Consider the following 15,244-nt stretch of genomic DNA (forward strand, 5'->3'; position numbering starts at 1 on the left):
AGCCCAGCCCCTGGCAGCCCAGCCCCTCCCCCCCGAGCAGGGCCGAGCGGGGCTTTGGAGGAGTTCAGACACAACCTTATTAAAAATTAATATTTCAGTGAGCTAATGCCCTTGCTCTGCCTTTTAATTGATTGGCTAAAAGCACAGCTCTTTGCTACTCGTGGGGGTTTTTTTTAATGCCCTTTTATTTCCAGTGATTATTCATTTTTTTGAGGCCCAACAATGGCTGCGGGGGTGGAGGTACCTGCAGGCGCTTTCAGTGGGGGTCCTGAATAGCAGAGTTCTGGGGGGCATAGGAGAGGGGACAGGGACAAGGAGACGTCTGCCTGAGCCTAGGGACAGCCCGGTACAGCAGCTTGGCGAGAGGCTGCTGCCGCCGCTCAGTTGCCGCGGGGTGTTCACTCTGAAGCCTAATGATGTGCACGCAGGAAACTTCTTTCCAGGGCGGCCGGTTGTGGCTCTGGCTGGGCTGGGCCGGGCCCGAAGGGACGGAAGAGGCAGCCCGCAGGGGTGCTGGGGGGGGGGGGTACCGGCACCGGGGGCGGAGCCTGGAGGGGCGGGGCCGGGGCGGGCGGGGCCACACGGCTCCAGGGCTCGCAGCGACGCGGAGCCGGACGCCGGAGCCGCCGGGGCCGCCGGCTGCAGCGGGGGGCCGGGTAAGAGCGGGGCGTGAGGGGGCGATACACGGCGGGGGACCGGTTCCGGGGGGTGGGAGGTGACACAGGACCGGGTTTGGCTGAGGTTCGGGGTGACAAGTGTCGGGGGGGCCCGGCCGGGCGGTGACAGCGCGGGGAGGGACGATGCTGGTGGGACCGGCGGAGACCTGGGGGTGATGGAGGGGTCGGGGGTGCCCGGGTTTGGGGGTGATCGAGGTGACAGATCGGGGGGGGGGGAGGAGGCAGGAGGTGCCCCCCCAGCATCTCTGAATTCCCTTGGGGTGCTCATGTGCGTGGGGTGGGGGTGATGGGGTGGGGGCGATGGGGGGGGATGTTCCCCTCAGAGGCGAGCGCTAGCCCCAGTCCCTCTTGGGACGGTGGGGGGTCCCTAGGGGGTTGTCCCAGCTCCCATCGCTGCCACTCCCCGGTCCCAATGGGCCACGGGCCACCCCAGCACTGGGCGGGGGGTCCCAGGCAGCGGAACCAGCTGGGCTCTTGGCAGGGGGGGACACAAGCCATCCCAGTGGCACCCGGACAGGCCGTGGCAGTGGTTGCGGTGGCCGGAGAGCACAGTGACGGCGGGATGGCCCCTGGGGCTGTCTCTGGTGGGACGGGGGGGGGGGGGGGGACGGGGGACGGGGGACGGCGGGGCTGGGTCCCTCTCGTTGCTGGGGCTTTGGGGACCAGGGCCTCGGTGGCAATGGAGCAGTCTGGCTCGAGAGCATCCCTGGGGATGGCCCCATCCCGTTTCCTAGGTTACTGCCTTCTATAGGGGATTTTTCCAGCTGGGAAACCAACCTGGTCCCCACCTGGACCCCCAACCCCAGGCAACGGGACCCGGCGGGGACCAGGCTGAGCAAGGCCCAGCTCATGGCAGGGCTGGGAGGAGGCTGGGTTGCTCCGGGGGGGTGCAAGGTTGGGAGCTGGGGTCCCTTTGGCACCCAGTGCCAGGTCCGAAACACCCCACAGCAGTGCTGGCCTGGCCAGGCAGGAGGTCGTTAACACTGAACCCTACTGATGGCTAGTGGCCAGGGCCATGTTGCTGCCCAAGCGAGCAGCCTGGGAGGAAGGAGGGGCAGTGCGAGAGGTGATGGAGCCCCATGGGCGAGGTCCAGCGCAGGTGTCCCCTGGGACACATGTTGGGGCTGGTGGCGGGGGGACCACTTCTGTGCCGGCCTAGCACTGCTGCACTGATAGGGGTTAACACTGGACTGTTCCACTCGGATGGTTCAGGCAGTGAAGGGAGGAGGAAGAGGAGGAGGAAGAGGAGGAGGAGGAGGAGGAGGAGGAGGAGGAGGAGGAGGAGGAAGAAGATGTCACCCGTCGATCTGTCATTTCTCTTTTCCAGCCAGGATGGGGGATGCCGCTAGCTCCAAGCTGGGCCGGCAGTGAGGCAGGGAGGGTACAGAGGAAGAGGATGGAGAGGGGGGGGCGAAGGTGAAGACAGCCCCCCCCCTCCCAGAATAGCCCCCACCCCATCGGGCCATCGCCATGGCGACAAATTTTAACGACATCATCAAGCAAGGCTACGTGAGGATGAAGAGCAAGAAGCTGGGGGTGAGTGGGAGTCTCGGGGAATGCGGGGGGGGCGTGGAGGGGAGCACCCGTGGATTTGAGGCACTGGTTGCCACGAGAGGCGACATGGCCAGTCCCCCAGCCACATCGCCTCTCGCGGCAACCACTGCCCCTGGTTTTGGGTTGAATAAGCAGCTTTTTGGGGGCTGTCGTGGCGGGGGGGCGGGGGCAGGGGCAGGCCACCTGTTGGTACCCAAATCATCCAGCAGCCCCGGGGGGCCGGATCCTGCACCGGGTGGGACCCCCTCAGCGGACACAGGTCACCGCAGGGATTTGGGGGTGTCCCTCAGCCCTCCTCCCCCATGCCTCAGTTTCCCTCCACACCCAGTTTTGGCACCGGCGGTGCCTCACGCCGGTGGGGGGGGGGGGGGGGGGGTTGCTGGGTGCAAATTAGGGGGGTGCTGGAGTGCAGCACCCGTAGTTGGGGGGCCAGGGGGGTTTGGTCGGCCGCCTCCATTGCTCGGAGCCGGCAGCAAGGAGCATGCTGGGTAATTTCACGCTAATTAGGGAGAACAAAGAGGGAGCGGGATTGGGGGGGGGGAACATGCTTGGGGACGATGGCTCCGCCACCCCCGGAGACAGGGGCTGTGGGAGAGGGGACGGGGAGACGCCAAGATGGGGATCCCCTTGGGAGCCTTGCCCACGTTCGTTAATTAAGCTCTGTAATAAGGGGGGGGTGGGGCTGGGGGGGCGGTGGCAGCCCCAGGTTCTCCCCATCCGCAGTGTCCCCTCCTGTCCCCAGGCCAGCATGGTCAGCGGGACTGGGCAGGGGTCCCAGAGAAAGGGATGGGAACATGGGGACGGGGTGGGGACAGGGACCCCCACCTGCACCACGGCAGCTGCCGGCGCTCTCTGTCCGGCAGATCTACCGGCGGTGCTGGCTGGTCTTCCGGAAATCCTCCAGCAAAGGGCCTCAGCGCCTGGAGAAGTACCCGGATGAGAAGTCGGCGTGCCTGCGCGGGTGCCCCAAGGTGAGGGGGTGCCGTGGAGGGGTGCTGGGGTGCTGGGGTCCCTCCTCGCCTAAACTTGCCGGGCTGGAGCTGGGTGGCCGTCACCCCGGGCACTCCGGTGGGATGCAGCAGGAGCTGGGGTCTGGGTGCTGCAGGGGCCAGGGTCTGGGTGCAGCCGTCAGTGACCCCCCCCCCCCCACCTCCTCCGCAGGTCACTGAGATCAGCAATGTCAAGTGCATCACCCGGCTGCCCAAGGAGACCAAGAGACAGGCCGTGGCCATCGTTTTCACCGACGACTCTGCCCGGACCTTCACCTGCGATTCGGGTATGGGGCAGCACCCAGGGCGGCTGGGCTGGGGGTGCCGGGTGGGGCACCCCGCTTTGGCCAGGGTCGCCCAGGGGCTGCCGTGGTGCCTTGCAGAGCTGGAGGCGGAGGAGTGGTACAAGACGCTGTCGGTGGAGTGCCTGGGCGCCCGCCTGAACGACATCAGCCTGGGGGAGCCCGACCTGCTGGCACCCGGCGTGCAGTGCGAGCAGACGGGTGAGTGCGCCGTGGCGGGGTGCTCGCCTGGGGCTTGTTACACGCCCCCCCCCCGCCCCGAATTATTTTATTTTATAATTTTTTTCGTCTCTCCAGACCGGTTCAACGTGTTCCTCCTCCCTTGCCCCAACCTGGACGTTTATGGCGAGTGCAAGCTGCAGATCACCCACGAAAACATCTACCTCTGGGACACGCACAACCCCCGGGTGAAGCTGGTCTCCTGGCCCCTCTGCTCCCTGCGCCGCTACGGGCGCGACGCCACCCGCTTCACCTTCGAGGCTGGACGGTGAGATGTCACCCTCACTGGGACAGGGACCACCTTCACCCTGCTGGGTGCACCAGGAGGGTGCAGGCCTGACACTGGGGTGATGGCCACAGCCCACGTAGGGTGCCCACGGCCGGGGAGGTTTGAAGCTGGCACTGGTCCCAGCTCAGCACCATGGAGGTGACATGGGGACAGCACTTAAAGCATGGGAAACTGGGCCACCTGCCACCTGGGGGGGGGGAATTTTCTATCATCCCTTGGCTTGGGGAGCCCGGTGACACCTCGTGCCCCATCCCCGCAGGATGTGCGACGCGGGGGAAGGTCTCTACACCTTCCAGACGCAGGAGGGGGAGCAGATCTACCAGCGCGTGCACAGCGCCACGTTGGCCATCGCCGAGCAGCACAAGAGGGTCCTGCTGGAGATGGAGAAGAACGTCAGGGTGAGCTCCAGCCCACCCTGGGGACACAGCTGGGGGGGCGGTGCTCGGGGTGTCCTGTGTCACCCTCACCCCCCCTCTCTCATCCACCGCAGCTGCTGAACAAGGGCACTGAGCACTTCTCCTACCCCTGCACCCCCACCACCATGCTGCCCCGCAGTGCCTACTGGCACCACATCACCGGCTCCCAGAACATGGCCGAGTCCTCCAGCTATGCCGGTGAGTGTCCCTGTCCCCCACCGAGGAGCCGTTGCTCCTCCGGCCCACGGGGCGTGTCTCCCCCCCCACGCACCCACCTTCTGCTTTGTCCCCAGGGGAGGCGTACGCAGGCGCCCAGGCCAGCTCGGACACCGACCTTCTCAACAGGTTCATCTTGCTGAAGCCAAAGTCCTCCGAAAGCGACAAGCCTGAAAGCAGGGAGCCCACACTGTCCCCGTGAGCTGGTGGGGGGGACCATGGTGAGGGTCCCCTTTTTCTTCCCCGAGGGGTGGCAAGGATGCAGGCAGCCACCCCTCCGAGTCCCCAGGGAGACCAAGCTGGGGCATCCTCCATGCCAAGACCCTGGGGGAGCAGGCGCTGGTTGCGCCCTGGCCTGACGTTAGTGGAGGTGACGGCTGGCTCAGACTTGACTGACTTCAAATATATATTGAATAGCCGTATTATAAGAGATTTTTCCTTCTCACACAAATGCAAAGTTCGTGGCCGCTGAAGAGCCCTCGGGCAGAGATGCTCAGAGGTTTTTGACTCTTGGGGATCCAGCGGGGAGGTGGAGAAGAGAGGGGGGTCAAGAAATTTGGTGTGTTTTCTGCGAGGGGGGGAAGGCCAGAGCGTCACCCCGCCACGGGGATGGAAGAGCGCTGGAGGATGCAGCTGTGCCAGGCTGAAGGTGCGAGGTCCCAGCATCTCACCCCCCTGTGAAGAGTGGGGTGCTCCTGGAGAGGTCCCACCACCCCTGAGCTGATTTTTGCACTTCTTGAAGCTATTTAAGCACTCGCTGTAAAATTGAGATGTCTCAGGAGAAGCTGGTTTTCCCTCCAGGGTGGTCAGCTGGGGTGAGCGTCTGGGCAGAGCCGAGCCCCCCGGCTTTCCCAGGCCACCCCCACCCCAGCACCCCTCACTCCTCCACCCACAGCTGCTCCCCCCAGCCATACCCCTGGTTTATCTGCTGGTGGGCAACCCAGGGACCAGTTTTGGCCAGTAGCATCTGTCCCTCGAGGGGCAGCTTTGCGGATATAAGAAGTCCCTGGGCAGAGAAGCCCACGCGGATGTGGGGAGAGCCGTGTTTCTCTGTGCATCCCCATCGTCCTCACTCCCTCGTCGCCCACCAGTGCAGCTGGGTGACCCTTGCCCAGGGGGAACTGGGCTTCATGTGCTGAACTCAAAAGCAATTGATTTTTTCTAGTTCTCCTATTTATTGACCTCCTTTAGAAGGGCTATCTTTTTATTGCCGTGCAAACCTTGGTGTTTCTTTGGAGTCTTCTTTCAGTCTGGGTTGGGTGGTTGGTGGTTTTATTTCTGCTCTTAAAGCTCCAGGTCCATGCTTGGGGGACAGGGAGTGTCGTGATGTGGGAACCTGTGGTCTGTAAATACTCTGTCTTGGGTTGGTGTAGCTTGTGGCTGAGGCTGGGGGGACAGTGAGGCGGAGGACTGCTCCCCGCAGCGCGGCCGGGCGCGGAGGGGCTCGTCGGTGCCTCAGCACCGCCCGGTAGCACGTCCTCCCTGGGTGAGGTGTAACTCGCTCTCTTTTTTCCTGGCTACACACCTCATCTGGAAAAGATTTAACATTTATTACCAAAAATGTTTGGGTTTTCTTTTTTTTAAGGAGTTGCTCAATGAATAAACAACCCTTATCCACCCTTCCTGTTTGTCTGTTCCATCCAAACGCGCTCGGGAAGTGCAAGTGGGAGTAGCGCCTGCCAGAGAGAAAAATGCTGATGGGGGGAAGATTTCCTAACGCTCCCAGCAGCACGCTGGGCCCAAAGCTTTGTTCTGCCTCCAGCCACAGCCAGGACATTTCAAGTGAAGCCCTAAAACCGCTGGGGAGGGAGAAGGGTGGAGCAAGTCACCACCCTCCATCAAACCCTGAGTGAAAAAGGATGCCAGCACCCCACTGTCACCCCTCAGCCCCAGCCGCCCGCAGCACCAGGTATGGATGTGCCAGGGCAGTGGTGGCTCCCACTCCCCAGATGAAAGAGTTTCGAGCCTCTCCCTCTCCCAGATCTTCCAGAATTGTGCCAGTTCAGTTATCCGTGCCGTGCCAGCCACACCAGTGCTCCCTCCAGGGACAGGACAGGTCCCGGGCTGTGCCACAGCAAGGACAGGGCTCAGCAGCTCCTCCCTGGAGGGGAGGGCAGCGCTGACTGGGGCTGCCCGCGCCCTTCCCACAGCCCACCTCCACGCTGGGACCAGCACACGCCACGGCACAGACACCTTCCCCTCCCTCCCAGGCACCACGGCAAGGAAGAGGCCGATCTCTCCAGGAAAGTGTCACCCAGCAGCTCATCCCAAGTCCTGCAGGACGCTGGCAGGGAGGAGAAGGGGTGACCCAAGCAATTGCTGGAGCCCTTCAGCCACTGCCATGGTGGCCTCGGTTTGGGACCTGCACCAGGCTCCAGGCCAGCACACAACCCCCCCGGGGCCGTGGGCACACTGGAAGCTGTCAGCCAGGGGTTGTTAAGGACAGACTCCCTGACATCCCAGCTCCAAACATGAAGATTATATTCCGCATGGGTAGTCTGTTCCAAAGGAGTCTTTAAATACAGCTAAGCCTGCCTGGCCCATCTGGGCTCCCCGACAGCACCACCTTCTGCAGCATCTCGCTTACCAGCTCAGCCTCAAACATCTGCTTAAAATGTAGCTCTGGATGGGGAAATGACGGGCTGCCTGCTGCAGGGGATTCTGCTCTCCTTAGGAGACAATGTCAAGAGCAGCAATCAGTGGTAGAGAACAGTGCTCCCTCCAAAGCACATCTCATTAAGTTAATGTCTATTGGAGAGAAGTAGATGATGTGACATCTCCTCCTGCAGCCCCAGACGAGCTTCCAGGGATGACAGAACACGCAGCGGTAAGGCTTTATTCAGCACAATAAGGAATGAGCATGCAGACAAGGTAGGGTTGTGTTACCCCGGTACACGCTTCCCAATCCCAAACACCATGTGGCCAAAATCCAAAACTCTAGGCTAAAACTCTGGGATCACTTGAGACAAAGCCTGTCCCAGCAAAGATGCTCACCGATTCTCTTCCTGCTTTACCCTACACATCATGACGGCTTTCCCTGGGAAGGAGGGCCAGGGAAGGGGGACCTCAGCCCAGAGCACTGCCAGGCAGAGGCAGGAAGTTTCTGCATCACTCACACCTGAGCACTCTCTTGCAAGGGGCCACCTCAGTTTATGGTGAGGACGTCGCTCTGAATCTCGTGGCTCAGCTGGGTCTGAAGGTCGCTCAGTTTCTTCTTCAGGCCGGACAGTGCGGAGAGAACGATGGTCTCTGGGCGCAGAGAACCGCAGGACTCCACGTTGTAATAAAACCTGAGGTTGTAAGTCACGGGGATAAGTCACTGCCCTGTGAGGAGGTACAAAACCAGAGAGCACCCCCAGAGCCCACCCTGACCCACCACAGGGAGATCTGCTGGGAATCCCAACCATCAGCATTATCCATCGCCCAACCAGGAAAGAGCCAGTGCTGCCCCTCCACAACCATCACACCAGCACTTGTGACTCCACAGGCTGCAAGAGCACTTGTGAGATTTTCTCCATTCAACGCTGCGAGGCAGCGCAGAGGCAGGGAGCAAGGCTGGCTGCAGGCACTTTTGCAGCGCAAACAACCCGGGAGAGGGGGTACCACCAGCAAACACAGCATGAGACACCCACACGGGTGAATAAATACCCTAAGCCATTTCCCCTCACAGGCCTCACGTTTCACCAAGTGCTGCATTGCCCTACTTGGTAACACAAACTCAGGAGAGCTGTCTAGTATCTCCCAGAGGGGAAAACCTGCCAGGGCTGGGCACATCACCAGTTAATTCCAACTTCTGACCCACTTTTCAGGGAATACCAGCTCCCTGGCTGGCAAACTTCAGCACAGAGTAGATACTCTTGTATTAACAAAAGCTGATGAGATGTACCCAGCCAGTCCCCTCATTTTCCTGCTGTGGCAGCACATTCAGCTTCCTACCTCTCTGGTTTCCCGTTGGGGTCATAGGGTGCCTGAGCATCCTCCTCGTCGATCTCCGAGTACTCACTCTTGGGCCTGGAATCAAAAAGCAGGGAAGGTTAGCACAGAGCCCACTCTCTAGCCCAGCCCCAGAGTGCCCAGGCGCTCTGCAGCACTGTCTAGCCCCAGAGAGCGAGCACCGGGGCTCACACCCAGCAGGCAGAGGAGCAGTCATCAAACATCTAGTCAGAAAAAAAAAAGCTCAGTCCCACGTTGACCCTTCTAGCTCCTCATTAACTGCCACACAGTCACCCCACCCTGCGCAAACTCAGTGAGCCCTGTGCAGGGCACTATGGCTCCATCCAGCTACACTGGCACCATCTGGCAGGTGCTTACAGCCAAGGGCTGCGGACACCTGAAGGGACAGTGTTTATTGGAGGCTGGATGCTGTTTATGGAGCAATAGACCTTACATTATCTTTTTTTCTACTTTTCACTGTGCCAGGAGGACACCAGAGCACTCCAGCACTGTCTGTGCAGCACAGCTGAGATGGGAAGGCTCAGTCAGCTCGTGCCCAGCAGGAAAAAATCCGCTGTACTTCAGACACCAGCTGCATCAGTGAGCCCCGTCCTGGTGTCCTGCACCTCCACTCCCCTACACACATCACTACCAAAGTCACCGCAACACCCGTGCACCAGCTAGGCCAACACACCTTTCTACCCGTTGCATCCCTTGGCTTACAGAGCATCATACCAGAGAGACTGTTTGGAAGCACTTAATCCATGTAAGAAAACCCAAAGCCTTGAGCTGTCCGAGAAATCCTGTGCCCAGCAAGGTCTCCTGCCGGCCTTCCTCTGCCCCAGTGATCTCAACAAAGGCTGACCCTAGCACCCTGTCATCAGCTGCTTTAAATAAAACTGCACTTCTCAAACAAATCCTGTCGGTAACAAATCACTGAGAGATAAAGTGTTAATGGAGCTGGTTCTTCACGTTACTTGCAGAACCACCCATGACCAAAAAAACAGGGCAGAGGTTTCCACCACCACGACAGCTGTTTTCAGAGTCCAGCTGCATGACAGTGCAGCGCCAACAGCCTCAAAAAGCAACTATCATGAAAAAACAAACCAAAAATAATAGCTGGCCTTGGAGAGCAGAGGCCTTTGTCTCTGTATTGTCTTCACAGGGAATCAGATGAACTTGGAAAGACAGACGTATCACTGGGGAACAGGCAGCTCCAATGCCAGTCTTCCTTTGGGATTTTTCCAACTTTTACATGTATTTTGTCAAGAATTTCTTAAAAACCATTTCCAGGTACCCAGCCTATTGCATAACACCAGATTCCTGAAGATGCAGCCAACTGCCACCAAACAAAAGAATCCTCATTAGCACCTGCCTTGGGCCACCCAGCCAGGGAAGCACCTTATGGCCGAGGCACACGTGCTCAGCCGTGCAGCTGGGGCTGTTCTCCGTGGCAAAGACACCTCCAAAAGCCCACACTCTCCAAAAGTCACGCCGTGACATTCCCCATCCAAAAAGGTGGCAAAGTCAATGATACCTGAGCCTGCCTGGCATCTGTCTGTCCAACTCAAAGCAGTATTCCAAGTCTGCCACTTCATCAGTGTCAAAGACTTACTATCTAGCGTTACAGAAATTAAACCAGAGAATTTTTACAGCACCAAAACGAAGTCTAAAATTATTCCAAATCTCCATTTGAAATTCCACATCACACAGACATTCTTGCTTCTCAAGCATTCAATCTATCACTCAGACAATCAACTAAACTTTGGGGCAATTGATCTGCCACAAATCATTTGGAAACTTCAAAACGATCCAGCTCCACCCCTAAAACAAAGGACAGGCTGGCACACCAACTCTTGTGACATGCTCCTGACCAACAGCTGCTGAGCAGCACCCTCCTCAGCTCTGCTCCACTTCACCACAACCAGCCCCTCAGAGACTTTCCCCCTGACAGCCTGGTCTGTAGCTGGCAGTTCCTGAAGTCCAGCTTCGGTCCACATGTACAGATCATCAGCGCTAAGGAAAATGCCCATTTCCACACTTCCAGCACGACCAGCCAGCCTGGTTCCTTCTGCAGATCCCAGAGCACCGCCCTGATGAAGTGCTGAAGGAGCCTAACGCCCGGCACGTCCCGTTCCTGCCCAGACTGACTGAACTGGACTCATGAACGCGCCCTACAGAGCCCATCAAAGCCACGCGGGGTTCACTCCTTCCATCCGTAAAACAGGGCTGGGATGGCTGCAGGCAGATCCCAGCCCATTTCATGCATGTTATGGATTCACCTGCATCCCCACCCTCGGCAACAAAAGGCTTCTCAAATCTCCTGAGCACAAACCTAGCTGCACAGGATTGCCGTGACAGCTCCTGAGCAGAAAGCCCCTGGCAGTCGGGCTGAGGTGTGAATCTAGGCTGACTGCACCGCCGGGAAGCTCGTTTACTCCTGGCTAACTGCACAAGGGACAGCGTAAGGCCACGCTCTGTGATGGGTCCCAGGCTTGGAGCAGACAGCGTGGGGGTACAACAGTCCACTACCTGCCTGCTAGTGCTTGCAGCCATTTGCAGAGTCAAATTTGGCAGCGCAGGGCCTGGTGGCACTAGGAGGAAAACCCACGGAGCCTCTTCTGCTGCTCAGCCTCCCCTCCAGCTGCAGCTCTGCTCAGGCTTTTGTTCCTGCTTGCTCAGCCGTGGCTTCTGCGGTCCCTGCACCAAAAACTGTTCCTGTACCGAGGTTTTCCCAACCCTGAGCGCAGCTCTGGCTGCTGCCCTGCTGTTACAGCAGCATATCCAGCACCCCCTCTAGTCCCTGCTCTCAGCCTGCCTTGACTAAAGCACCTGGTTCCTCGCTCTGCCGCTGGCTCCAGCGTGCTCAACGTCAGGATGTCTGCTAGGTGGTCACTGGCATGAGGAGCCAGGAGCAGCCCAGGTATCTACTCACAGAAGAGTGCTGCTAGGTGAAGTCCTCGCCCTGGCCAAAGCAGGGCAGGAGCTTTCCAAAAGCAAAACCATGACACTTCTAGATGAGGTGCAGCATGCTACCGGTGCAGAATGATACGTCAGAGCAGAGGGAAGGGCCAGAGAGGAAAACCCTGCTGCCAGAGCTCGTGCTCCATGAGTGAGGAGATGTATGAGTGAAATCAGAGCCACACACTGGGCTTCCTCAAAAAAAACGAGCTGCAAAATCAGCCTTGCAACCTAACCTTCTGCTCTCTGCTCTCGTAGCAGCCTCTTCTACCTTGCATGGACCTATTCCTTCCTCAGACCTCACCCTAACCTACATACCACTTGTGCAGGGAAATAAAAACACGAACAAGTTGAGAAAGAACATGAAAGTGAGGTAAAACAGCAGTGACGGTATGTGAGAAGAGGACACTAAGCGGCCACACACCAGTCTGCCCTGCACGCAGCTGCAAACAAGTGACTGGTTTTGGTACCTAACACAGGAGCAGAGTCTGTGCAAAGGGAAACAACGCGCACGCTCACGATCGCTTACCGCCCCGAGTTATCCCCAGGGCTGAAATGTAGGTGCCTGCTAGAAAATCTTTTCCAGCACCTCCAGACATTAGGACTTACCACTCCTCTGGTTTGGGGTACACGGTGTGCCTCAGCGCGTTGTCCGGGTCATACTCGAAGGCTACACCTGCCGTGGGGTTCCACTTGGCGTGCTCCTTGCCGAAGCCCTTCTTGGCATAGGCTCGCAGTCTCAGCTCCTGGCCCTTCCGCAGCTTCACAATGAGGATGTCTGTGGAAAAGCACACGCCTGTTTGAAAAGGCTGCAGAGGAGAAATTAGTGTGCGGGATCACACCAGGGCAAAGGCAGGAATTTTTAGTGCCCGGGAAGATGCTAGCGGAAGCCAGGGCTCGCTTGGATTCTTAGAGGGGCTCATCTGTGTCCCCAGAGTAGGTAGGACACATTCTGCTAAGCAAAAAGGAGTCACACAGACCCCCTAAAAACAGCTGACAGCACACCCTTTTGCATCTTTGCTGCCTCCAAGCTATCACGGGGAGAGAGAGAAGCACCCTCTGACACAGGACTTCAGCTCTGGGGATAACCTTTAAGTGGCATTAAGACAAAATGCTAATCCCACTGATGTAGTGATGCTGGTGTCTCTCAACTGCCAGCTCTATAGCTGCCTTACACTTACCCAGCTAGTAAAGGAAGAACAAGTCCCAGGAGCCTGAAAGAAAAATTCATTTTCTCCTCCAGCTCTTATTCCCAGTGAAATGCCACTTACCATCCTGCTCGACATAGTCATTGGGGTCATTGTCTCTGCTCCGAGATGTTACCTGCAGAAGAACGAAAGCAAGGGAATTAACGGCAACATCAGCTTTTCTCCCCACATCAAACAGTAGCTGCCTGTGAAAGTTAGAGACTGCCAAGAGCCACTCTAGAGTGACTTACTGCAACAAATCCAGCCCACTCTATTTCACAGAAATCAGGACAATTCAGGCAGCTGCAGCTAGGCATGCAATATCCCACTCCTGCCTGCCTCCCAAGCTGCTCTCCCCGCCAGGATGGAGAGTGCTCCAGCCCAGTGCAGCTGCGTGGTTCTGTCACTCCCACGGCTGCTGGCAGGTGACACACAGCACTCACAGCACCTCAGCCAAGGCAGGCAACAGACAGTGGGCTACAGCCAGGCTTTAACCAGGTAGACACTGTCAGCAGCCACCAGGTTGTGGTGACATTCAGATGTGGCCTCAACAGCGTTTTAAAACATTCTCTGTTAAGTCCCTTTGCATCTCTTCTGCTTTGGCTCCACCAACCCTCCCCAAGGCAACCAAGCAGGAGCCGTTTGGCAGCAGTGTCCTGGCCTGGTCTCCTCACACCTTGCCACACTGAGAGCCAAGAACCAGAAAACCACAGGCCTCTGGGCTGCTGCCAAGCCTTGGAAGAGGCTGACTTTGCCAGAGCCCCAGCGAACACAGTGACACGACAACAGCACACAAGCACACACGCTGCAAGTGTCTGAGGCAAGATGGAGGGCAACACTAAAGTCTACTAGGAGTTTGAGATGAGGGGTGCAGGATGAGGCTTTAACAAGGCCATATTGCTTTAACACGCCATCGGTCAGCATACGGAGGACAACAAGGCGAAGAGGAGGGCACTGGCACACGTTGCTGTTTCTGCAGATATTTCTGCTTTGCACTCTCACTATGTTTTAAGTGGGTCTTTAGGCAACATGATATGTGCTCAAAGGCCTTGTTTTGTCTACATCCCATGTGTTCACCACCCCGGCCTCAACGGGAATGTAGAGGGGATTCACGGGCAAGCAGAGGGATTGCACTGACCGGTATGACCCGGGGGTTGTTGGACATGAGATCGCGGGACGTGACGTGACGAGTCTGGTCTTCGTTGCACCGGACGTCAAGGGTGAACTCCACAGAGCACTCCGGACAGAACTCGTCACATGTGCAGTCCTGGGACAGACATGTGTCAAGACCTTTCCGCCAAACCTCTCCCAGCAAGAAATTAGCAGCGTTTCCCATGAGAGCAGACACCCATCACTATCAAAATAAGCACCCAAACATTTTGCTGGACTCACTCTGGAATATTGCATCTTATCCACAATGTCATCGCTGGTGAGCGGGATGAGACCTGTGGGAAGAAGGGAAATGGGGAATGTCTGAGCGAGACCATCGGAACACCAACCCTCCTGCCAAAATGGGCGGAGGAACAGCAGCCTCCTGACAAAGGTGGTGCAGCATCTCCAGGCTGATTTTGCCCATGCCCTCTGCCTTGCCACACATCTTCATCTTCCTCCCCATGCCTGGCACTCACCCAGCCTGTGTGCAATGAATTCATCATGGAGCACGGAGGAGTTGGCGTCTATCTGGACCCAGTCGATGGCTGCAGAGAGAAAAAAGTCATAAACTGACAAATATTTCTGTGGGGAAAAGCCGGGCAGCTCATGAGGGCACAGAAAATGTTACAGACACTAGAGTGAAGCTGAGACAGCATCTGGTAAGACACAGGACTGGCTAAACAGGAGTGAGGTGAGCTGAAGGCAGCTTGGGGATGGAGGGAAAATGGAGGGGAAGCAGTGTCGGGGACAGGAGCCCAAGGGACTGCGACCACAGGCAAGCGGAAGGCGGTACCTATGATGGGGACCTCTGCGATGAACACTCTTCGAATGGAATTTGCCACCCTGAGGGAGAGAAACACCCGCCTTCAGGCACGAAGGCCCGCGGCGCTTTGCGACACACCGGCCTGCTGCAGAGGCGCGGGCCGCGGCCGAGGCCTGGGCTCCGCCTCGGGGCTCCTGAGCGGGCCCGCACCGGGGGTGCCCCGGGCCCAGGCCTGCTGGCAGGGGGCCGCGACCCGAGCGGGGCGCTCCCCGCGGCCCCGCCCGCCTCCCCCGGCGCCCCCGGAGAGGCAGGGCCTGTGGGCGCCGCCCCCGGGGCCTCCCGCGGCCTGGTCCATCCCCGGGCCCGCCCGCCCCGCGCCGCCCTCCCGGCCCCGCGGCGGTGCTCACGCCAGGTCCGTGTTCTCGATGATGAACTTGACGTTCTCGTCCGTCAGCTCGGTGATGCGCACCGTGGGCTGGTTGGCGTACGGCATGGCCGCCCCGCGCCGCTCCCGCCCCGCCGCCGCCGCCCGCGCCCGCCCCCCGGCGGCCGCCGCCCGGAGGCCCCGCCCGGTCCGTCCCGCCCC

The 15,244-nt window shown here is 58.8% G+C and overlaps 2 protein-coding genes across 4 annotated transcripts; one reads left to right on the forward strand and one right to left on the reverse strand.

Annotated features, from left to right (window-relative positions):
• Positions 1–629: 629 nt before the first annotated feature.
• On the forward strand, positions 630–6,281 carry DOK4 (docking protein 4). Of its 2 annotated transcripts, XM_074881559.1 has the most exons (9): positions 630–656; positions 2,009–2,213; positions 3,095–3,202; positions 3,393–3,507; positions 3,604–3,723; positions 3,820–4,009; positions 4,290–4,428; positions 4,521–4,644; positions 4,740–6,281. In XM_074881559.1, the coding sequence occupies exons 2-9, from the start codon at positions 2,148–2,150 to the stop codon at positions 4,862–4,864; spliced, it is 987 nt and encodes a 328-aa protein (XP_074737660.1). In that variant the 5' UTR covers positions 630–656; positions 2,009–2,147; the 3' UTR covers positions 4,865–6,281. The 2 variants fall into 2 exon arrangements, with proteins under 2 accessions (XP_074737660.1, XP_074737659.1); XM_074881558.1 differs by lacking the exons at positions 630–656; positions 2,009–2,213 and having other exon boundaries at positions 3,006–3,202.
• Positions 6,039–15,194, reverse strand: POLR2C (RNA polymerase II subunit C). Of its 2 annotated transcripts, XM_074881561.1 has the most exons (10): positions 15,066–15,194; positions 14,689–14,738; positions 14,372–14,440; positions 14,136–14,188; positions 13,882–14,010; positions 12,828–12,879; positions 12,166–12,334; positions 8,599–8,673; positions 7,781–7,952; positions 6,039–6,192 (listed from the first exon to the last, which is right to left on the reverse strand). In XM_074881561.1, the coding sequence occupies exons 1-9, from the start codon at positions 15,149–15,151 to the stop codon at positions 7,808–7,810; spliced, it is 828 nt and encodes a 275-aa protein (XP_074737662.1). In that variant the 5' UTR covers positions 15,152–15,194; the 3' UTR covers positions 6,039–6,192; positions 7,781–7,807. The 2 variants fall into 2 exon arrangements, with proteins under 2 accessions (XP_074737662.1, XP_074737661.1); XM_074881560.1 differs by lacking the exon at positions 6,039–6,192 and having other exon boundaries at positions 7,485–7,952.
• Between the last annotated feature and the right edge of the window lie 50 nt (positions 15,195–15,244).

Source organism: Strix uralensis, chromosome 12, assembly GCF_047716275.1.
Source record: "Strix uralensis isolate ZFMK-TIS-50842 chromosome 12, bStrUra1, whole genome shotgun sequence".
Taxonomy (NCBI): domain Eukaryota; kingdom Metazoa; phylum Chordata; class Aves; order Strigiformes; family Strigidae; genus Strix; species Strix uralensis.

What these genes read in the sequence shown, in the direction of transcription:
- DOK4 (XM_074881558.1), top strand. Translation starts at nt 3,026, where the DNA reads ATGGGGACGGGGTGGGGACAGGGACCCCCACCTGCACCACGGCAGCTG. An exon ending in TTCACCTTCGAGGCTGGACG is followed by an intron (nt 4,010 to 4,289) that starts GTGAGATGTCAC and finishes CCATCCCCGCAG; the next exon opens with GATGTGCGACGCGGGGGAAG. An exon ending in AGATGGAGAAGAACGTCAGG is followed by an intron (nt 4,429 to 4,520) that starts GTGAGCTCCAGC and finishes CATCCACCGCAG; the next exon opens with CTGCTGAACAAGGGCACTGA.
- POLR2C (XM_074881561.1), bottom strand. Translation starts at nt 15,151, where the DNA reads ATGCCGTACGCCAACCAGCCCACGGTGCGCATCACCGAGCTGACGGAC. An exon ending in CGCAGAGGTCCCCATCATAG is followed by an intron (nt 14,441 to 14,688) that starts GTACCGCCTTCC and finishes TTCTCTCTGCAG; the next exon opens with CCATCGACTGGGTCCAGATA. An exon ending in TACCCCAAACCAGAGGAGTG is followed by an intron (nt 8,674 to 12,165) that starts GTAAGTCCTAAT and finishes TTTTGATTCCAG; the next exon opens with GCCCAAGAGTGAGTACTCGG.